Source organism: Anopheles coluzzii, chromosome 2 (assembly GCF_943734685.1).
Source record: "Anopheles coluzzii chromosome 2, AcolN3, whole genome shotgun sequence".
In the NCBI taxonomy this organism is placed as follows: Eukaryota; Metazoa; Arthropoda; class Insecta; order Diptera; family Culicidae; genus Anopheles; species Anopheles coluzzii.
Window position 1 is genome coordinate 124586324 of NC_064670.1, and position 21997 is coordinate 124608320.

Here is a 21997-nt window from a genome sequence, read left to right on the forward strand (position 1 = left end):
AAGTGTAGACGTGTATGTGTGCACGATGTTTCCCTAATGGTACTCAACACGATCTTGATGAGCTTTACGATCAAGCATCAACACTCGCATTGAAATTTTGCAATCTCATCGCCCGTCGTGGTGGTTGTTTGCCCGTTGCTATCAAGCTAACGATAAGATAACTCCAACATACCAACTGGCCTACTGGGTATATACTGATGTAAATGTTTCGTCATTTATTTTGTGCGTTTGTGTATATCAAACCTGTACCTGTGTGGTATTTAAATTACAAATGTGAATGCCAATCAGCAGTGGTTATGTTAATCTAAGCTTTTTTCTGCTTGTTCTTCGTTTTCTGATCGCTTTTTGCTCCACCGAACAAAGCACGCTTAAGTTTTCTCCCTATAAGTACAACCGCCTTGTAGACGATATAAAGCACGCCAATTATAAATGCATACACATCCAGCAGAGCCAGCTGGAACGCGTTCAAATCGGCACCTTGATAGTGTAGATGCGGTGCCCCATGATGCCGGATGACGTACTCGATCCAATAGACGCCGGTTTCGAGCGCTCCCATCGGACGATCCTTGTACAGCAAGGCACGCCCCTGCACCTGCTCGCGGTACTTCGGATCCCGAAGCACTTCCTGCACCACACCGCTCAGCAATGGCTCCGTTAGCTCGTCGAAGCTCACCGAAAGGCCCCATCCTTCCTTCACGACTTGCGCCACATTACCGTCCTGATCACCGAACATGGGAATACCGACGATCGGTACACCGTGGTACATCGCCTCGCTAATACTGCCCAGGCCACCGTGCGTGACAAACAGTTTCAGGTTTGGGTGTGCCAGAATCGCATCCTGCGGCAACCACTTGCCAATGAACACGTTCGACGGGCGGTTTGGCATCTCGTCCTGGTCCCATTTCCAAATGACTCGCTGCTTCAATCCCCGAATCATGCCCAGGATCGCATCCAGCTTGTCCTGTCGCAAGTTGGAGCTGCGAAGATTCGATCCAAAGCTTATGAAGATGGCTCCATCCCGACCGGCACCGTCCAGGAATTGCTGCAAATCCTGTGCCATTGGATCGGGCTTGGCGTTGATCTGGATGCCTCCCACCTCGACCATGTTGGGCAGGTAAGGTCTCGGTACGGTTTGAGTAAAGTGTGTGTTGATCAACACCAGCTGTGTCAAACTCATTTCATCAGAGGGCCGCAAGTACAGATTTTCAGTGATTCGCGGGCCGCAAGTTAAACAAATTGACGTTTTGTATTCCTCGCTTCAAATCTGGAATCGTTTCTTATTTAAAATTTGCGATGTTATTTTTCATTGTGCTCTTTTTTATTAAAAATTTTTTTTAATATACTTTTAAAGTCACATACAATCTCTTTTATCCTTATTATTAAAATAGGATATTTTTCATTTGTCGCGTTCTCACACGGCAGTTCTGTTAGAAAATATCACTCAACCCCACTTTTCACTGAGGTAGGGAAAATCTAGCTGCATGTTGCGAATTTTTTCATAAGCAATCCGAGCTATACATCGCTGGATGAATACCAAAAATTTTTGCCTGCAATTTTTTGACAGTTCAACAGAAAAATAGTAATAAATCGTGTTTAAACATTAGTTTTCGCTAGTTTCCAAGTCCCAAATGTTTTGGTGATATATTCATTTCTTATAACAAGAACCCGTTGTTTATGAATAATTTTGTTAAATTACGATATTTTTATCCGACGCAGATTCATGGTGTGTGAACCCAAAAAGATTGGCATTTTTTTTTACACTTGAAGGGAAATGATTCGCGAATTAAGGAAAGGACTGTGTTAGCTAACTTATTAATTAGCTATGTATTGCAGGACTTCGGCATTTCATTTAATTTTGCAGGTTGCAAAGTACAATTCGTCTTGTGGAATGTGAGATTCAAATAAATTCATCTTGGCTACAAACGCTTTCGATAAGTCGTACATATTGGATATTAACTGATTTTTATGGTGGGATGATTACGAAAAAAACAGAAGTGGCTCCAATCGAATATCAAAAATGTAACATACTAAGGTCGGAGCCGTGCAGATCAGTTCGGAGCAATTCGGAGCCGACTGAAGCCTTTACTTGGCAGTCAGAGGCATTAAGATCGGTAGGACCGACCGGGACCATTTCTGACTGCAGACTAGCCGCTCCGTGCGACAACCGATGACTCCAACGGTTCCGAATGACTCTAGACGGCTCTATAGGCTTCGGACGGCAACGAGCGAAACTGTTGGCTTGACAATCCATCACTAGTTGTAGCAAAGTTTCCAAGTGTGTGTATCGTGTTATTTTCATTTCTATTTCGTTTCTAGACAGATGCATATCTGTTTTTCCGTATAGAATGTGCAATCGAGTCTGCACAAAATTATGCTAATATTCAGAATTTAATCGAAACATAAAACGAATGAGTTTGCATTCGATTTAATGTTTCTTAAGGGTCTCGGTTGTTCGGTACGTACGTGTAGAATAAGTTTGTTAAATTTTATGGGAACATTAATGTTAATTTAGAAAAATATAGCGACACAACCCAAATAGCCAGCTCGTACTTTATAGCTGATTTAGGGCTGTTTAACGAAAAATCGTTCCAATGTCGTACTTTGTGGCTGATTAAGAGATAGACGGCACTTTGCGGAACTATGGAGCTTTTTAACAGGCACATGGTACTCTTTGGAACTTTGCGGCTGATTAACACTATGTGTAGGGTTCATGATGGAACTTTAAGGCTTGTTAAGAACGTGTACCGAATTTGGTGGAACTTCATAGCTTTTTAATGCATGACATTGGTACAAGGTGGGTCTTGTCAAAGTGTCAAAGACAGACGCCGCCAATCATCTCATTGCTGCTGTACAAGTTAGATTAGTTCTTTGAAGAAGGGATTTTGAAGGAAGTGATTGTGATTGTACAGTAAATTGTGATACGTTTCGTGTAATTTATGAATATTAAGGGTTTAAAAATATACACATGTACACAAACAAAACAAATCCTGTTGTTTATTTCATCTATGACGCTTGCTTGAAAATAAAACACAAAGAAAAATAATCCCCAGCACCGTAGCTTAAGGAAGCTACTTAAGCGCTATTAAGAAGGACCGCCTGGAACTTTGATGCTGTTTATCTACTGCAAAAGGCGAATTAGAGCAGCGATCTTTAGCTTGCCAAAATGAGCTGCTTAAGCAATTCGGGCTATTTGGGAATGATTGTTTTTCTCTGGAAAATTGAATACACTTCGACAAATAGTAATGACAGATTTTTGGTTTGCAGTGCTTTCAGCACTTCTCAAAATATTCTCGCGGGCCGCATTCATTATCGAAGCGGGCCGCAAGCGGCCCGCGGGCCGCCAGTTTGACATACCTGATCAACACTAACGAGACATTGCGCAGTGCTTCGTCGTAGCTTCGGAAGCCCTTTTCGGCGGGGAAGTTTGATCTAAAAGAGATAGAACAATCATTGGTTAATCATTATTTGAAGCATTTGGTGTGCAAAATCGATTGCCCTTACTCGTAGTACGGCAACTCTTTGTATCTTTGGTAAGTCAGCAAGATCTTTTCAACGCCGTTGATGAGAGTGTTTGCGACCCGATCGAAGAATGTCATCGGATTGCGCTGGCCCAGCATCATGTGCGGAACGGCAGCAACTTCGGCCGGGTTGCCTACGTAGTTGATCATACCGGAACCGACGGCAGACCAGTACAACACCGTTGGACAACGGAACAACTGTCCGACGCCAATCACGAAACTGTTCATGAAGAATCCAACCAGTGCCAGATCGAACTGCTCTTCACGCGCAAGTCGAAGAAGCTCCGCAGAGTTAAGCGTAGCGTTGGAGGCATCATGCGAGGCTCGCAAGATCTTCGGGAGCAGCTTCATCATATTGCGACTGCCGCCCTGCATAAAGTCACTCATGATGCTCGAAAAAGCGTCCTCGATCGGTATGTACACATCCCGGTAGTTCTTCGGCGGCTTCTTCAAGGGAAACGCACTAACCATTGTAACCTTTTTATTGCGTGTGTGCAGACGAGATGCGAAAGGGTATTAACAGCTTGTAGTGTTGTGCTAGCCGGGATACAACTTCTTACCTCATGTCCACGGTGTGCCAGCTCCTTCAGTAGGGCTTGCGCTCCCAGCACATGCGACTTGCTGGCCGTCGGAAAGACGCACACAATTTTTGCTGACTCAGCGTGACCAATCACCAGCAGGGTCGCTAACAAACCCATGCTGAAGGTCACCATCAGTCTCGTCATTATATCGTTGCCTTTTCGTTTCATCTTCTCTCACCCTCTGCGGGGAGGGGGGTTAGAATATCACCAAACGCAAACACACGGACGCGCTCTTAGCACTACGATCGCGAACAAACGACTGAAACCGCACCGGGCGATGAGTGATGGTTTTAAGCCGTTCGATCCAGAGCGTATGATGATGATATGTGTGTGCGGCTCCCCTGGTGGGGAGCTTCTTGAAAAGACATGCAGATAATCGTCCACACTTTTGTTCATGGTCACAATCGCCAAACGTTAGGTCAACTTCTTGACGCTCCTCTGCCTCTTTCTCAAGTCGACCGATAAACCAATGCACGGTATACCCACATACACAGTTGTTTTGAATGTGTGCAAGATAAACATGCTTGTCGCTCACAGTGCGCTACACATACAGGCTCACGACGCGTTTTTGCATACATCAATAAGCGATAGACGTTGGACGCCCAGAGTGAAACCAGCATCTAATTGGGCATATTACAAGTGTGGATGTTTCATGTTTGGCTCCCATCCAACAGAGATTATCTGACAAACGCTTCATGCTACTAGCGGTGGCGCCTTCACACACATTTTTGCGACGTAATCTGACCGATTAGCACCACCGTGCTTGAAATCCCATGGCTGTATTGGTTAGCTTGTTGTGTTCTGTCTCGGTGTAGGTTATACCAGTCGAACCGGTCGTTATGACGTCACCCTTGAAACATATTAGAGACATCATTAATGTGTTGCTGTGGTAACGTTTACTTGAAATACGTTGATCACGATCACGTCTTCTCGTTGCTTGCTTTTGTGCTTGAATGATGATCTTTGATGGCGGATCTTGGGAATGTGAACACATTTGTTCCTTTTGCAATTCTTCAATCCCTCGGGTTCTTTAACTTTTTAAAGAATTTTTCTACACTTGATCACATTTTGATTAGTAGTTATAAAACGGAACCACCGGCGAAAGTCACTGAACTGTTATGATGATGGCATCGCTTCGAAGCGGCCCTGTGACCGACGACCCCATTTGTACGACTCGCATGTGCGCGCTACTCGAACCGAAACACGATCCTTGCCCGCGATCGCCCGCCAACGTGGGTCCGAGTGCGTATTTCAACCGACGTAACCACCACCACCATCAGCCCTGCCCTGCTGTTCCATTTCACCGCTCGGTGGGATTTATTTTTGACGTTTCGTCGTCGCGTAGGTTGAAAAAGTGAAACCTTTTCCTCGCTCAGAGCAACAGTGGTCACGCAGTAGAGGTGGTGGTGGAAATTGGCAACAAAATAACGAAAAAACCACACAAAACATGCTGTTTGTGTGTGTATGTGTGCTGTACGTGTCGTGATGTTTCCATCCGGCGCACGGCTCGGTCCCCCAGTAAGCGGATGGCGCTAGTGGTCCGTGGTTTAAGCAAGAAGCTGGCCGACCCGAACGCGCCAATAATCTTGCGTGTGTGTTGTTTTGTGCGTGCAGTAGGAATAAAAGTTAAAGGTGTCGGTTAGGGAGATGGAAGACGATGGTGGATGTCGTCCTGGCCAGCTGGAGGAATCAAACCATCAACAAGCAGCAAGGAGTCGGACGAAAAAGTGCAGTCACAGTCACAACCACCAACATCACCATCATCATCAGCACCATCACCACCATCACCATCATCATCACCACAATCATCACAACAACCACGTGGAGGAGGTCCAAACGGAACAGGAGCAACAGCAGCAACAGCGTCACCGCCATCACGATCGTCGACATCACAAATGTCATCATCGGCGGCAAAGATCGGCATCGGAGGTTAGTTTCGTGAGCCGCCATGTCCGTGTCGTCGTGGTTTTGTTGCAAACTTACGCGGAGAGAGATTGCAAGTTTTCAGCTAAAGCCGTTGCAAATATTGCTGAGAGTTGGCTTAAAAATAGCGCCGCTTCCGCCATTCATTGAAAGTTCAACGGGAGAGAAGGAGAGAGTGAAGACACTCATCACTTTTGGTCTACCACCAAAAACCTGTGAATGGTAGTAGGTCTGTCTGTATCCTGCAGGCAGCAATACACGCACACCTGTATGTGATTGTTGTTCTTGCTATTTCCTTCGCGTGTTGAAGGTGGATTAAGGAGTTCAAAAATAGTTTCGCGTTTTAAAATAAAATTACGTTTTTTTTTTCGGCGGAAATGAAAAGCATTCAAATGCAATAGGATTTGTTGCATTTAATTTCCTACCCCTCGCCAAATATCCTTGGGACGTGGTGGACATTTTGCGATCAACTGCAGCGCAACACTCCTTCCCATTTGCTGTGTAGTTTGGATGTGCTCTTGTTACGTCCCTTAAGCGTGCACATGTTTTTTTCACTACCTCTTCCTGCGTATTACGAAATCGAACGAACGCATTTTAAACAATTACCAAATAACTACATACACACATACAAAACATAGACCCCGTTCGTCTAGAAGCTCCTCGTTGATCTCTTCGCTTTGAGACGCGAAGATCTTCCATCCCAGAATGTGTACGGTTACTGATAATATTTATTCGTTTTGCTTCGGGGGAAGCTGTGTTCCTTTTCTTCGCGTCTGTTTGTGCATATGGTAACGAGCAAAGATGTCTAGCGTGTTGTGTATGGATGTGTTTATGCTAGCAGACAACTCTAGACGTGGTGCCTTGACCGTTGTCGTAGTCGAACCGAAAGGGGGAGGAAGTATGTCTCGCGGTTGCGCTTGTTTTATCGTCTGTCGCTTAGTTGAGGCAATCGTGTATGAGGCACATCACCCGATTGGCAAACGCGTAAATAGTGGATCGTTTTTGTTCCTGTTGATTTACCGTGTTTTGGTCCGGATCAATGGAATGGACCGGACAATTCTAAGAAAGCTAGTGCCCTCGTGGGTATCTAGAATAATCTGTTCATGCTGCTGCTGTAAAATATGTGTATGGATGAGTATTTTGAAATGATTTACGAAACATCGTTTGAGTAATAACGACACAGTGTATAAATTACTACAAACCATGTGTCTGACGCTGAAACCAACTTCAATCGATTGAATATCCATTAGATTTCGTTTGACCCATATAGCAGGAATATTAATACTTCGCTCCATATGTAAATAGACCAACGTTCTGGCCTGTTAGACAAGAATCCTTTACATTAGCTGCTTTTTCATTTAAATTATAAGGTTTTTCACACAACTTACCATACATGTCTCCCTCAGAAACGATCCTCATCGTGCCACGTATCACGTATCAAGGGATATAGTAAAGCATTTTTATTACACATCAAATTCCTGTCGTGCTTTCTTGTGCGAGATGACGATGTGGCAATGGACGGAACTTTAATCCTAGGGCGATTAGCAAAAGAATCTCTAAAAGGGCGACCTATTATCGTTTCTCTCTCCCCCATCCGTTCGAATGATGGATCACACCATCATCTACGTCACCATCTTTCGATGACTCAATTATTCTGCTACTGGTGTGTTGTGACCCGATTTCGTGTCCTGTGTTGCATGCAGCGGTAATTTATGCACTACTCATTTCGATTCGTGTCGTAATGCCCTTTGCCTTTGCTCACTGATCTACCCCATGGTCCTTACTTTTACACGTACTCCCCAAGTCGAACCCAAGCGCTTTTGCTCTGACACAACCAAAATGGTTCGGAATTTATTTTGAGATAAATTGAAAATGGCTAATTGAATGGGGGGAAAGAGGTGAGCACACATCTTCATTTCCGCACATCAAACAGGACGACACCAGACGGAGAACACGAGATATTGTTGTTGTAGCTGCGGCATGTCAAAATTCGTTAAAAGCATTCACTTTGTGTGGAAGTTTTGGTGCCGCTGTTGCAGTCTCTCATCTCAATTTCGCCACCAAAAACTGGCAAAGGTGACAGAAGAAGTAATTCTGAAAACGAAAGTGAAAAAAACAAACCTTCAGCCTCTCATTTGCCATTCTGGTAACACTCTCACACACTCTCTCTCTCTCTTACTCGGGACGATCGGTTTCTTTGGGTTCATTCTTAGTGTAGATCGGTTGCTTTCCAATCTGACACAGCACCAGCTGACAGTCGTTTCGATACGATCGAGCCGATCGGCAGTCGTCGGTTCAGTAGCACGTTTCGAAAGAATTGATCGATCTTCTTTTCTGCGCGACAACAACGATCATCCCCAAACGAACCCGAAAATCCCCTATTGTGTGTTACGAAACAACGAATCTCTTAGACTCTCGGCGTGTGCGTGCGTTTTACACGCCAAAAGAACATCCCGCTCAGCAGCCGGTGAGAGGTCGGTGATTTGATCGTACGCGCGCGCTCTTTGCCGTGCGTGCGTTTATGTTTATGTCTCAGTACGACATGGGCTCTGAACCAGTGACGATCATCCGTGCGTCCGTGGCCGTCGTACACTCTCGCCGTCTGACACTGCCGTAAACATAGACCGAGTCGCTGTCGATTGCTTGCTCACCCACCCCCGGGGGTGGCAGTTTTTACGCGCTTTTTTAAGGCAACTCGGCCCACCATATTCGCTTGTTTTTGCGGTTCGAGATAATGGACCTTGATGGAAATGTGACGAGTGATTCGGCAAAGTGAGGCACCATTTTTTATTGGTTCGATCGATCGATCGATCGATTATCGGGCGGAAGTGTTGGAAGTGAAGTGCAGAAAGGATCCATTACACATCGGCCACGTGTGTTTGAAGGAAGCAGTTGCAATGGAGACGCCTAGTGGTTCTCGATGTCAGCAGTGAATTGTGTGTCAGTGGCGTGATCTCCCTCACAAAAGTGATCTCATACAAAGTGTCCTAAATGTGTGCTGTGAGTGTGTGGTGCGGGCATTTGTTAGGTGTTTAAAAGCAGCATGTAAAATCGAAATCCCCGGGCGAAAGTATCGAAATCATTAAAATTCGACGTTGACTCAGGTCGTACCAAATGGGATGAGAGGTGGTGAAAACCCAGTGTGTGTGTGTGTGTGTTTGTGTGTGTGTGTGCGTGCGTGTGTCTATGCTCCGTTGCTGTCACGCGCAAGTGTAATCAACAAGTGAGCTCCAAAGTCAACGCCAGCGTCGGCCGATCGTTGTTAATTCGCACCGAATTTCCTCTATTTATATATACCCCGTTACAGCGGGAGCATCATCTTTTCCACTCGCTAAACGGGGCAGCAAAGCGATAAAAACCACAGAACAAAAGGTGCAGGGTGCAGCGCGGGTTGGAGTGGAGGTGGAAGAAGTCACGCACGCACACGTTCGTTCGTTCGTTCGCTCGCTCGCGGTGCTTTAGTACCATTGCTTTTCTTTCGTTTTGTTACCCATCATTACCAAACGGACCCGACGACCTGCCTGTGTTCGTCGTGTTGTGTCTACGCCACCCTAAATCCGTAGTGTTGTAGTGTTCAGTGTAGTTCTCCGGGTGTGGCGGCGGCGGCGTGGTCGTTGGAATGGAAGGTTGCCAACTAGAGCACCTCGTCGGTTAGACGCTGCAGGAACCAACCGTTGTATGTGTGTATGTGTATACGGGTTGGATGCAAATCTGTTTGCCAACTGCACCGACAACGACGAAGAACAACCATCGTCCGTATTCCTTAGTGCTTCGTCATCACGCTCGGCGGCATGTCCGCGCCCGGGCCTCAGCCACCGCCCTCCGAAATCACAGCCGAATGGACCGTACATGCACAGCTTACCCTTTCCTCGGTACCCTCCGCTTCTACCGCTTCTACCACTAGCAACAACAGCAGCAGCAGCCGCCCTTCGGATGGCGTCCCGCCATCGTCCGAGGGATGCACCGAAGGCGAGCCGGGGCCAGTTCCAGGACGAAACCCTGGGGGTGATGGGGCTGACTCAAATCTTCCCACACCACCACCAGCAGCAGCAGCATCGGCCACATCCAGCAGCAACAGCGGCGCGGTTGGGAATCCAGTGAAGGTTGTTTATAAATTTAGCACGGCTGACCATCCGCTGCAACAGAAACCGTCCTCGACCGTGTTGTCTACTGGTCCACTGCCGGGTGGCGGTGCTGGCGGTGGTAGTAAGAGCAACGTTATTTTTAACACCGATCCATCATCACCTTCCTCACCTTCGGTCACGCTCGCTCAGGTGATTTTTGCTTTTGAGATACTTTCCTCCACCAGGCGCGTGTGTGGAACATTTTGTCGTCCTCACCAGCGCGTCGGAAGGTGTAGGTGTTATTCGGGGCATTTTGGATGCAAAACAGCACACGCAAACACACACCCGCTAACCTGTCTCTTTTTTCTCAACCTCCCCATCGGAGTGTTTTGGTGTATTTTGCTGTGTGTCCCCGAATAGTGCTGCCACCGCCTGGTGTTGATAGACCGAATGTGCATTCCATTCGTGTACGCAAGAAGTAGCAACAAGGACAGTCGTCGTAGTCCCTCAGCTTTTTTTTAGCAGGACGCCAACACAAATACCGCCGTTTTTAATCTCATCGCCCCGCCAGACACAAAACTATCTATTGACGCTACGCTAATATACGTGCCCCCGTTATGAAACACGTGCTTTTGATGATATGTAAATATTTATTAGAATTTCCCTCCCCCAGTATGTTCGCGATTTTGTTTTAATCCTCCTTCGCCCCGTTCGTTTCTACCTGCAATAATAAGATATAAAAATACATTCTGCAAACGAAATTTATTTCGTCATAAATTGAAAGTTATTTATGATGGTGGTGTGGGGAGACCCATCGTTCTAGTTAAAGTGTCTCATAAATTCCTATTAAAAAAGGTTTTGTGTAGAAATAAACGCTTCTTGATACACACTGCGATGAGTAGGGAAATGAACTGCTGACTGATTTAGCTTCAAATGTATGCTGCACGGGCCGCTCCCACTTGATGAGGGATTAATTAAACCGCTGGCTGTAATGGTCGCGTTGACAGAAAGAAGTACTTGTTGCTACGAACGAATGGAAGCAGTCAGTCGCTGCGATTTTGTGCAAACATAATAATAACACACAATCATCATCATCATCATGCCAGACACCCACTGGTGATGGACCTCCTCCGCCGGGTGTCGAGAATGCAGCCCAGCTGTTTCCCAAGTGCACTAGCACCTGCAGCATCGTGCTGACGGCTTGCACCGATCTTTTGCCCACCTCCGACTCGACCCAACTCAATCTCCCGATCATTGTCAACAAGTGTGAATCCACCAACAACATTGTGGTGGACAAGAGCACCAACTTCCCTGAGAAGGTAGTACGCCGCGAAAGGTGGTTTTTGATCTCCATTTGCTCATGAGTTGATCATGCTTGTCTCTGTGTGTGTGCATTCCCGATCCAGTCCCCGAACAATTCCAAGGATGTGAGCTGTCAAACGAGCGACTGGGAGACGAACAGCAAGAAGGAAGGGACGGAGAGCGGCGCCACCGCTACGGGATCGATAAAGCGGCGTGGAATTCCACAAAAATCCACCACCGATGGCTGTCTTCTGTCGCCACCACCAAGAAGACGGGAGGATAATAGGTTCGATTCGGTCAGTAAAAGGCTGCGGAGTAGCGGGAACACACAATTTGGCTCATCTTGAACTTTGTGTCCTCCCTTTGCAGCTGATACGGAAATCCGTCTCACCACTCATTCAACCGCTCGTCTCGCCGAGCAACACGATCCGCTCGCAGCAATCGAGCGTGCGGGGCGATACATCCGCCGCCAAGAAGAAACCCCGCACGGTTCACATCGACGTGTACTGTACCGGGTCGGATGCGGAAACCGGTTCGGACTGTGGTTCGTGCTGCTCCTCGCACGAGGACGCCAAATCCCTTCCGTCCTCCGGTGGTTCGTCCGCCTCCTCGTGCCACTCGTCGGTGTCGTCGGGCAGTCGGTTCGATACCAGCCACATGATGGAGCTGAAGGCGGCGGCTACAGCGGCGGCGGCGGCGGCGACACACACCCAGCCGAATGGAGACGCCGACCCTGCACAACACCACCCCACTGTGTACGAGTCGGAGGAGATGCGGGTGCGTCACAAGCGTGCCGGAAAGCATGAAATGCCCAGGCGTTTGATGCAGCAAACTATCGGTATTACTGTGGAAGGGGCTTTGAGTGATAGATATTGGCTTTTCATACTCGATTGTTTGTGCTTTGTTGCAGATCAAAACACGCTTTCCACCATCGGCAGCCTGAAAAGGACCGGCTCGGCACGGCACGGACGCCCCCGGAGAAACACCGCCACGGACGAGATCACCGAATCGAAGCAGATCCTGTTCAGCAAACATCTGGGCGAAGATGTGCCCAAGCAGGAGCAGCAGCAGACGGAGGAACAGATCCAGGACGCGTTCAGCACGTACTTCCGGCGCGATGTGAGCGACGACGCGATCAGCTCGAACTACGCCCTGTCGGCCGATCGCTCAACGCGCCGTGACGTCACCGGCAGCAGTCTCTCGAGCGCGTTCGCCTGCGGTGGGTTCTACGAGGACGACGAGGAGGCGGAAACGCGCAGCAAGCTCAATCGGAGCGGCACCACCGCCACACAGTCGGACAGCTTCGAGTACGAGAACAGTGAGGATCGCTACCGCATCCACGAGATGGAGCGCGTGTGGAAGCAGCAGCACTGGAAATCGCCCTCCGTCGAGCGACGGCTGCTGCAGATGCACAACCCGTCCGTTCCGCCCGGCGGCGGGTCCTGCCCTCCGAGCCCGGACAATCTGACCGAGTCGGATCACAGCTTCGTGTACGACGAGGCGCCCCATCCGCACGCGTCCAATCCGTCCCTGGCCGAGTACAGTGACTCGAGCCCGTCCACCGTGAAGAGTGCGTCGCAGAGGGGCGGTGGAGGTAGTGGTGGCCGGGATGGTCCGAGTCGGTCGCTGTTGCTTCAGCAGCAAGCCGTCCTTGCGGCAACGCTGCAGCAGAAGCGCGAGTTTTCCCCGGTCGAAGGCTACACCGACGAGTACCTGGCGATTGCGCGGCGCTTCGGCAGTCTGATCACTGGCCGCCGGAAACCCGGCACCCATATGGGCCCGGTACGCAATCCGGAGTGTCCGTGCGAGCACTGTCGGCGCTGGGTGCTGGAGCGTGACTTCATGGGCGTCTCGGGAGGTACTGGTGGTTTGCGCGAGCGTGCCCTCTCCGTCGATGCGTCGGGCGATCGTGCACCGAGCAGCATCGTTGATATGCGCCGTCAGTTTCACCTGAGAAATGCGTTCGTGCGTGAAGCTTGACCAGCTCAGCCCCCCCCCGAAAAGAGGATGCCTTTATAGTGCATTTGTTAAACACTAACGTCTATTTGTAGCTTTCCTCCAAAGTGTGTGTGTGCGTGTTTATGCTCAACGATCGTTTTTAGTAGTAGGATTAACTGTCCGATCACTTTCCCTGTAGAAAATGAAGTCGATTACGAGCAAATAAAGAGAAAATACATCATGTGAAGTGTCAGAGCGTCTTTTTAAACCATTTTTGCTTCCTTTAACATTGTCCAGCAATTAATGTTCTCTCTGTTTTCTTCTTCTCATCGTTCAATTCAGGCTCAAGGTCGCCTATCGGAATCATCGCGCAAGCTCGACCTGCTGCGGAAAGCGCTCGAGCTCCGGCGGCTGGAACTTCCCCCGGACTGTCCGACGGCACAGCAGCTGAAAGCGGAGCTGCAAAATGTGCAAGCGTCCAGCCCGGGCCCGGTCCAGTACACGATGCGCAACTCGTTCCGCGGCAGCGCCCAGGGCCGACCCGCTCACAGCCAGCAGTCGTTTAGCCGGTGTGCGGCCGTCACCGGCAAGCTGGAGGTGCGGCTGATGGGCTGCCAGGATCTGCTCGAGGACGTGCCGGGGCGATCGCGCCGCGACAAGGACGCCGGCTCGTCCAGCCCGGGCGATCTGAAAAGCTTCGTCAAGGGCGTCACCAGCCGCAGCTCGTCCAAAAGCTACAGCGTGAAGGACGAAACGTCGTCCGAGATCATGGCGGTGATCAAGCTGGACAACATCACGGTCGGCCAGACCTCGTGGCGCCCGTGCTCGCAGCAGGCCTGGGACCAGCGGTTCAGCATCGACTTGGACCGGTCGCGCGAGCTCGAGATCGGCGTGTACTGGCGCGACTGGCGGTCGCTCTGTGCGGTCAAGTTCCTGCGCCTGGAGGAGTTTATCGACGACATACGGCACGGTATGGCGCTGCAGCTGGAACCGCAGGGCGTCCTGTTCGCCGAGATCAAGTTCCTCAACCCGATGATCTCGCGCAAGCCGAAGCTCCAGCGCCAGCGCATGATCTTCAACAAGCAGCAGGTGAAGAACATTCCGCGCGCCAAGCAGATGAACATTAACGTGGCGACCTGGGGCCGGCTGCTGAAGCGCAACACGACCAGCAGCGGCAGCAGCAGCGGCCCGACGACGGCCGGTGCAGCTGGAGCCGGTACGCCCTCGCCGGGCAGCGCAACGGCACCGATGGCGGGTATGATGGCAAACCAAACGCAACATGGGTCGGCGGGCACAACCACTCCCTCCACGCCTGGCTCGTACGATCCGCTGCAGGACGATCCGGTGGAAACGCTGGGCGAATCGGCCGACCATAACGTCGTCGGACTCGGCGGTGGACGTCCTCTCGGTAGGTTGAAGGGAGGGGGAAGATGCCGAAGACTAAGATGTTGATTATCAAACCAGAAGCAGACAAGGCTTACAGACACAGAGGCACAGATAAGGAAGGAGTTGTTTGGTTGCTACATTGTACAACGGCAGGGGGTTTGTTTCTAGTCACTACGCACGGGATTAGAAATGCCCGCGTTAGTGTTTAGTCATGAATTTTGAATTTTGTACCAGCTTAGATCTATTTCCAAGAAAGTATTTAAAAAAATGTTTATCACTTAAAGCTCCCTACCTTAAAGCGATGAAGTTAGCAACTGCATTCCTTTCAAGGCCTTGTATCTGTTTTCTACACAACGCCATGTGTCATGTACTGTAATATCTCTTACATCACGAGAGGGGGGGAGTGTACGCGCTACAGCCTTCCCCACATCCCACCCTCTCGTGGCATCAACACAACGCCAATTGATTGCAACGGTTTGTGTTTTTTATCTGCTTGTAGGTATCCACGGAGTCGGCGTACTGCCGGAAAGCCCCTCGTCCCACTCCCTGCAGAACCAGGGCACACCGATGGTGGGGCGGCCCGTTCCACCGCCACAGTCCATCAGCACGCCGTCCAGCTTCCGGCAGCCGAAAAAGCAACCGATGCCATCACCGCGGCAAGCGACACCACCAAAAATCGATCCCGAGGTAAGCACCGCCGCTGCTGCCCCGTTAATGCTCTTCCGGGTATATTTGTTGGACACCGTTAGAAGGATTTGGCGCGCGAGACGCATTGTCTCTTGTCGTATCGCCTCGGTGAAATGAAGGAAGCTTCAGCAGACTGTGTATACGCAGAAACCGTCCCCAAGGGTTTCCGCAACGATCATCGTCTCTCTCTCTCTCTCTCTCACTGTCTCCACACTGTCGTCCAGCTTACCGCTTATCGTGTTTGTCTGCGTGTGTGTGTGTATTTTTGCGTTTTTTTTTGTATAGTCGTTTCTTTTTCCTTCGTCGTTTACAATCCCTTTTCTCGTGCCACCATACCCCCCCACCGTTCACAGGGATTTGCCCCTTATCTTTCTTATCGTTGTATCTCGGGCACATGCTGTAAAATATCGACACAGTAGGACGGCGGAAATGTCCCGCACTTTCTGCACTTTCGTAGCCAGTAGCACACACCGGTCAGCGGCAACACAACACACCAGAGCTGGCAGGTGAACTGGCCAAGCAGCAGCGGCAGCAGCAGCACGCTCGTTTCCTGGGCTGTTCACGGGTGGCATCGTTTTCCGTGTGTGTGTGTCCGTGTTGTTTGTGGTTTAATAGTGGGGCGTTACAGTGCAAGAGATGACGTTGAAGCGGCGCCACGCACTGTTCTACAGCCCCGATCGGCGGCTAGTACGCGGTGGCCGGGTGACACTCACCCTCACCAAGGAACCGACGATTCGTGGCATCGAACTGCCGCTGATCATTTCACGGTGGAGAAAAAACAACCCGGTCGGTAGTGGAATTCAGTGTCCCGGGGAGGATCTTTCGGGAATTCTTTAATTTGAAATGCACACACTTTCCTCTCTCTCCGTCCCTCTGTTTTCTTTCTCCGTCTTTACTCTTAAACGGAGCGTTTCACTGTACCTTTCCCTTCTCTTTCTCTCTCTCTCTCTCTTCATATATCTACCCCCTTTTGATGCACAGTTGGAGTACGCGTTAAGCAAGTTCGATTTCCTTCACCAGCACGATAGTCTTGGTGGTGTTAGTTTGTACGATAAACAGCCACCGTTGCCGGTAACACCGCCACCATCATCGTCAGTCGCCAGCAGTGGATATATAAACAATTGTGATAGCACCAACAACAACAACAACAGCAGCAACTACATCGAAGATGACGAAGTGCCACCGTTGCCAGCCACACCGCCCCCAGTGCTTCGTTCCACCAGCCAAATTAGTCAGCCGGCGGGCGCGCTGGCGGCCGGGGCTACCTCACCAGCAGTATTACAAAAGTCCCTGTCCGGGGATCTACTACGTCCGGTGCTGTCGATGCCACCGCCCGTACTGTACGGCGGCGGGTACAACCGAGACAGCTACTACAGTACGGTCTCGTCCACGGGCAGCCCGATCGTGGAGGAACCACCGTCGCCCGCCCCTAGTCAGTACCAGCAGCAGTACGCACCGTTCCCGGAGGATGATCTTACGTACGACAACATCATTGAGGTCAGAAGTGCAACAACAACCGCAACAACAACGCAAGCGAATGTGTGCCAAACAACCCAATTTGAATTCGAGCGCGCGCACACTTTTCATCCTTTGCTTTGCCTCATTTGACTATTTTTGCCAACATTTGCTCTGTCGGCTTCGAAATGCATCCATTTTTGTGTTTTTTGTTCCATTTGGCAGTTTACTCCTATTGTTGTTCGTCTTTTAACCTGTGTGTTTGTGTTCTTTTCGTTTTGCATGTTTAATTAATTGATCAATCTTTTAATGTTTTGGTCCTCCGAAACACACAACTTTATGAATTCGTTTACTTTTGTTTCGTCCTGTTTAGAAGTTCAGTGTAAAAAACGCATGCTTTGATCAAATAACAACTACACGTGGTACACTTAACTTCGCAGAGCGTAGAGAAGATTTCCGTCAATCGCGCGCTTAACTGCATTCCATGCTATCATGCTGTTGTGTAATCCAAGCATCCATTGATCTAATCTTGTGCGTTACTAACACACCCCTAAAAACACACACTATACTCAAACAAATCCAAATTTTGGGCATAAAATCGAAGCAGAAAATGTTATGATACTTTTCTTAACCTTTTAATACATCTCAACCGTTTTGTTTAACTTTCATCCGTTCCGTCTGTGTGCGTCTTTCGTGTCTTACTTCATGTCTTATACGATTTTACCACACTTTCAGCCAATCCTTTTAACCTGCGTTTGTCTTTTTTGAATTAATTTCTTTCGTTTTCTTTTGCTGTCATTGCTGCTGTGTTTGGTTGTTAAAGTTCTTACCTTTTTGTATGTGTGTGTGCCGCTTCTTTTTCTCCTTACACACACTTCCGCATATGTTTGGTTTTACGTTTACTGTTCTTCTACCGGACTTGCTGCTTCTTCTTCTTCTTCCTTCTCTTCTATTTCGCTGTGTTTTGTTGTTTTTTCCTGTTTAAATCATTGCCCATTTTTCTTATGTTTTGCAGCTTGCCGTGCCACTTTTGTACCGTTTTTCTAACCGTTTCCTTTCTCTTCGCCTCACAGATCCTTCCGTTCGAACAGCTCACGATCGGAGGCAATGTGGTGCCACCGCCACTGCCACCCCATCACCATCATCCGTCGGCCACGCTGATGAGCCAGCAGGCATCGCTTGCTGCGGCGGCCGCCCTCCAAGCGCAACAGCAGCAGCAACTCTATCAGCAGCAGCAGCAGCAGCAGCAGCTTCTACTACAACAGCAGCTGCAGCAACAGCAACAGCAACCAGCAGTAGTACCACCTTCCCTGTTGGCCCAGCAACACGCTGCCGCCGCCGGTCAAGCATCCAGTTCCGGCATGGTTGACGTTGGTGCCGCATCGGGCGCCGTCGGTCCGCCGGTGAATCGACGTCCGGCCGGTGGACCGGCCCGTGCCCTCCAGTATCGGGACAGTGCGTACGAAAGTCGCCGCCAGTCGCAGGCGGGAGCGTTGGCGGGTGCACCGGGCGCTGGCATGTGCATGGACAGCTTCCGGCTGCTGAGCGTGCTGGGGCGGGGCCACTTCGGTAAGGTGATACTGGCGCAGTACAAACACACGGGCGAATATTTCGCGATCAAGGCGCTGAAGAAGGGCGACATTATTGCGCGCGACGAGGTGGAATCGTTGCTGAGCGAGAAGCGCATCTTCGAGGTGGCGAACACGATGCGCCACCCGTTCCTGGTGAACCTGTTCTCCTGCTTCCAGACCGATGTAAGTGTCCGTAGAGGGAGTGGGGGAGAGTAATGCAGAGAATTGATTGTTATTTTCTCATTTCCTCAGCAACACGTCTGCTTCGTGATGGAGTACGCGGCCGGCGGTGATCTGATGATGCACATCCACACGGACGTGTTCTCGGAACCGAGGGCCGTCTTCTATGCGGCGTGCGTCGTGCTCGGTTTGCAGTATCTGCACGAAAGCAAAATCATCTACCGCGATCTAAAGCTGGACAATCTTCTGCTGGATACGGAAGGTACGATGACGCGGAGGCGCCTGAAAGCTTATCTTTCAAAACAGTGGATTAACAAACGATCTCTTTCCGTTCTAATTGCTCCAGGTTATGTAAAGATCGCTGACTTTGGTTTGTGCAAGGAGGGTATGGGTTTCGGCGACCGGACGGGTACGTTCTGCGGTACGCCTGAATTCCTCGCCCCGGAAGTGCTGACCGAAACGTCCTACACGCGTGCCGTCGACTGGTGGGGTTTGGGTGTACTGATCTTCGAGATGCTCGTCGGAGAGGTTTGTGTCCTTTTTCCGTCCCTTGATAGGAGATTGATATTAATCATATATTTTTGCCTTGTCTTTGTGCAGTCACCATTCCCGGGCGATGATGAGGAGGAAGTGTTTGATTCGATCGTCAACGATGAGGTTCGCTATCCCCGGTTCCTGTCGCTCGAAGCAATCGCCATTATGAGAAGGGTAAGTTGAGTGATTGAGAGATCGCCTCATTGAGATTCGTCGATTCGATTCTTATTGGATACTAATTGTACACATTTGCACACAGTTGCTGCGTAAGAATCCGGACCGTCGGCTCGGGTCGTCCGAACGCGATGCCGAGGACGTGAAGCGGCAGGCCTTCTTCCGCAACATCGTCTGGGACGACCTATTGCTCAAGAAGGTGAAGCCACCGTTTGTGCCAACGGTTGTAAGTATCTTTTTTCTCCCACCCCACCCCGTGGAGGCTTGCTTTTAATCACAAGCATCGATCCGTTTTACGCAGCGTTCCGCGGAAGATGTGTCCAACTTTGACGAGGAATTCACGTCCGAAAAGCCCGCCCTAACGCCACCGAAGGACCCGCGCGTGCTCACCGAGGTGGAGCAGACGTACTTCAAGGACTTTACCTACATGGCCGATTGGTGTTGAGAGAGAGAGAGAGAGGAGACAAGATGAGGACGCTTCTTCGTCTTCTTACTCGATTGTGTTACAGCTAGCATATATTGTAAAGAGAAAATAATAGGCGAACACACACACACACTCCAAAACGCGCGCAAACCCCTCTCGATGGCAAAATGATCAATAGGCAGGGATAAAATGAGATGGGAACGCGCCGTGTCTGTGTGTGTGTGCCTTTAAACGATGGATCGCTGTGTTTGCGACTGCGCGGAACGTTCTAGATTGGAGAAGGGTAGTAAAAGGGAATGAGAGGATGGGTTTTGGATAAGAAAAAAAAGCAAAAAGTAACAAACGTAACACCACACGTTCGATACGGACACATACGGCGACGGCAGCAGCAGCAGCAGCTTCGTGTTAGATAAGAGATAAAAGTTTACCTGTTACGCGTACCGCGAGATTAAAGAATAATGCCCGGTCGAACAAGATTGGATAAAGAAGCCCCACGTCTCCTTTAGCCCGTTTTGGTAAAGTGACGAGAGAGAGGACATTCAAACAGCTCAACTCGCACCAAGTGGCAATTGGTTTTTCTTTATTTACACGTTTGTGTTTTTCTTACTAATTCATTCACACACACACACCGTCGTCCACCGTTCACCATTCACCACTGCGTGTAGTTTCTGTGTAGTTGTGTTTTGTCTCTTTTGTTTGTGACATGTCCTATGTCCTTTTTGGATGTAATTATTGTTTATAAAATGGTATTTTCCCCCTTAACATACGTTCGTTTCCATTGCCCCAGGTGTAATAATCGTGCAGAAAGCAACACAGTAATACAAATTAGACTGAAAATCCTCCTCCGCATCATACAAAAAAAATGGAAAACACAAAGACAATTCTATGCAAATGGTGTATGTATATGTGTGTTTTTTTTATAAAGCAAAAACAATAGAACACACAAGAAAGCACAGCACTAAACAATGCAACATGATAAGAAAGGAAAGAAACGAGTTAAAAAGAAGAGAGAAAGGGAGTAAGCAGGGCAAGAAAGAGAAAAGAGAAAGAAAAAAGAGCGAGAGAGAAAAAAAGAGAAAGAGAGAGAAAGCTGTTAAATTGCGCTAGTTAGATGAAATTAGGTTTATTTCTCTTGTAAGTAGGACTTATATCTATCTCTATTATATATATAAATACTTGTTACGTTTCACGTGTTACGTTCAACATACATATATATGCGCTAGATAGAAGAAGCTGTGTTCAAGTGTGTGTGTGTGTGTGCGTGTCTGTGTGTGTTTTTCTGGGACAAGTCGTGTCCCGATTAAAAGCGCATCAAAACACATTCACACACGCACGCGCGGTGAGCAATCGAAAGCTACAATAATGTGTTAGGGCTTCAGTACAGGTTTATTTACAGGTAAAATTGTGCATATATGTGCGTCAGAAAACCCGTACACCTCCTCTCCCTCCTCTCCTGTTATGCCAACCCCCTTTGGGTGGTATGCTGGGAGTGTTGGGGTAGAGTTGATTTTTTTTTAATTCGCGATGATGAAGTTGATGCTGTATTTAATCGATTGTGTTTGAGACGGTGTGTGTGCGTGTATCTGTGTGGGGCTTAGTGAGTGAGTATTTGCCGGTAGTTAGAGAGAAGAAATGAAGTGAAAAGAGAGTTCCCACACAGATGTACACACACCCACACACACATATCGCATGTATCGATGTGTATTTTTGATGATCAAAAAACACCAGCGCGTGATTAGTTATCAGAATACATTGTACAATGGTTATTTAAAGTCAACATATTGATTAACTGTGTTTGTGTGTGTTTTTGCTTATTTATCTTTATTGCGCCTTAATGGCGCCTGCCCATATCGTCGGTACTATCTCTTATCTTTGCTGAACTAAATTGCTTATTTATAAAACGCCACATAACAGCACACCTAAATGATTGATTGATGGTTTGCAACGGGTAAGTAACGAACAGTGCGAAACGAGTAGATGTTCCCCTGTTTGTGGCCATTTTGTGAGAGAAAGAGAAAGAGAACTCCTCTTTAGCACAAAGGATATAATTGCAAATGGCAATGACAGTGATGATCTTCCGATCACGCAAACTGGTATAAAAAGGAAGGCGTATACTAAAATCCTGACAACATCATAACTCCGCCTCCTTTTTAAGTGTTGCGCTAACCTCCTGATGGTATGTGCTCCTGTTACTTGGTTCGGGTTTTCCTTCTCGGAACACGTTCGTGGAACGGGATTGTTGTCATGGTGACTTCGTAAC

The 21997-nt window shown here is 48.7% G+C and overlaps 3 protein-coding genes across 11 annotated transcripts in view; 2 read left to right on the forward strand and 1 right to left on the reverse strand.

Moving 5' to 3' along the window:
- LOC120951284 (serine/threonine-protein kinase N) overlaps positions 1-21514 on the forward strand; it is a 64473-nt gene extending 42959 nt beyond the window's left edge. For 7 of the 9 annotated variants that reach the window (XM_040369890.2, XM_040369887.2, XM_040369888.2 and 4 more), the window contains 9 exons: positions 13669-14734; positions 15212-15399; positions 16381-16896; positions 17928-18608; positions 18678-18867; positions 18952-19133; positions 19206-19313; positions 19399-19539; positions 19615-21514. In XM_040369890.2, the coding sequence (XP_040225824.2) occupies positions 13669-14734; positions 15212-15399; positions 16381-16896; positions 17928-18608; positions 18678-18867; positions 18952-19133; positions 19206-19313; positions 19399-19539; positions 19615-19758 (3216 nt within the window). In that variant the 3' untranslated portion in view covers positions 19759-21514. Of the gene's footprint in view, positions 1-5631; positions 6029-13668; positions 14735-15211; positions 15400-16380; positions 16897-17927; positions 18609-18677; positions 18868-18951; positions 19134-19205; positions 19314-19398; positions 19540-19614 lie in introns of those variants that run through there. The other 2 variants (XM_040369894.2, XM_049606809.1) reach the window with 2 other exon arrangements.
- On the reverse strand, positions 193-4355 carry LOC120951286 (UDP-glucosyltransferase 2-like). Its single transcript, XM_049606810.1, has 4 exons — positions 4079-4355; positions 3502-3995; positions 3366-3429; positions 193-1162 (listed from the first exon to the last, which is right to left on the reverse strand). Exons 1-4 carry the CDS (start codon positions 4265-4267, stop codon positions 305-307), a joined length of 1605 nt encoding a protein of 534 aa, XP_049462767.1. The 5' UTR covers positions 4268-4355; the 3' UTR covers positions 193-304.
- LOC120951285 (uncharacterized) lies at positions 8276-13567 on the forward strand. Its single transcript, XM_040369895.2, has 5 exons — positions 8276-10296; positions 11193-11405; positions 11493-11684; positions 11758-12226; positions 12299-13567. The coding sequence occupies exons 1-5, from the start codon at positions 9814-9816 to the stop codon at positions 13366-13368; spliced, it is 2427 nt and encodes an 808-aa protein (XP_040225829.2). The 5' UTR covers positions 8276-9813; the 3' UTR covers positions 13369-13567.
- Positions 21515-21997: the final 483 nt, after the last annotated feature.

Coding starts and splice junctions, on each gene's coding strand:
- LOC120951286 (XM_049606810.1), bottom strand. CDS start 4,267: ATGAAACGAAAAGGCAACGATATAATGACGAGACTGATGGTGACCTTC. Junction 3,996..4,078: donor TGGCACACCGTGGACATGAG/GTAAGAAGTTGT, acceptor CGCAATAAAAAG/GTTACAATGGTTAGTGCGTT. Junction 3,430..3,501: donor AAAGAGTTGCCGTACTACGA/GTAAGGGCAATC, acceptor TATCTCTTTTAG/ATCAAACTTCCCCGCCGAAA.
- LOC120951285 (XM_040369895.2), top strand. CDS start 9,814: ATGTCCGCGCCCGGGCCTCAGCCACCGCCCTCCGAAATCACAGCCGAA. Junction 11,406..11,492: donor GCACCAACTTCCCTGAGAAG/GTAGTACGCCGC, acceptor TTCCCGATCCAG/TCCCCGAACAATTCCAAGGA. Junction 11,685..11,757: donor AGGATAATAGGTTCGATTCG/GTCAGTAAAAGG, acceptor CTCCCTTTGCAG/CTGATACGGAAATCCGTCTC.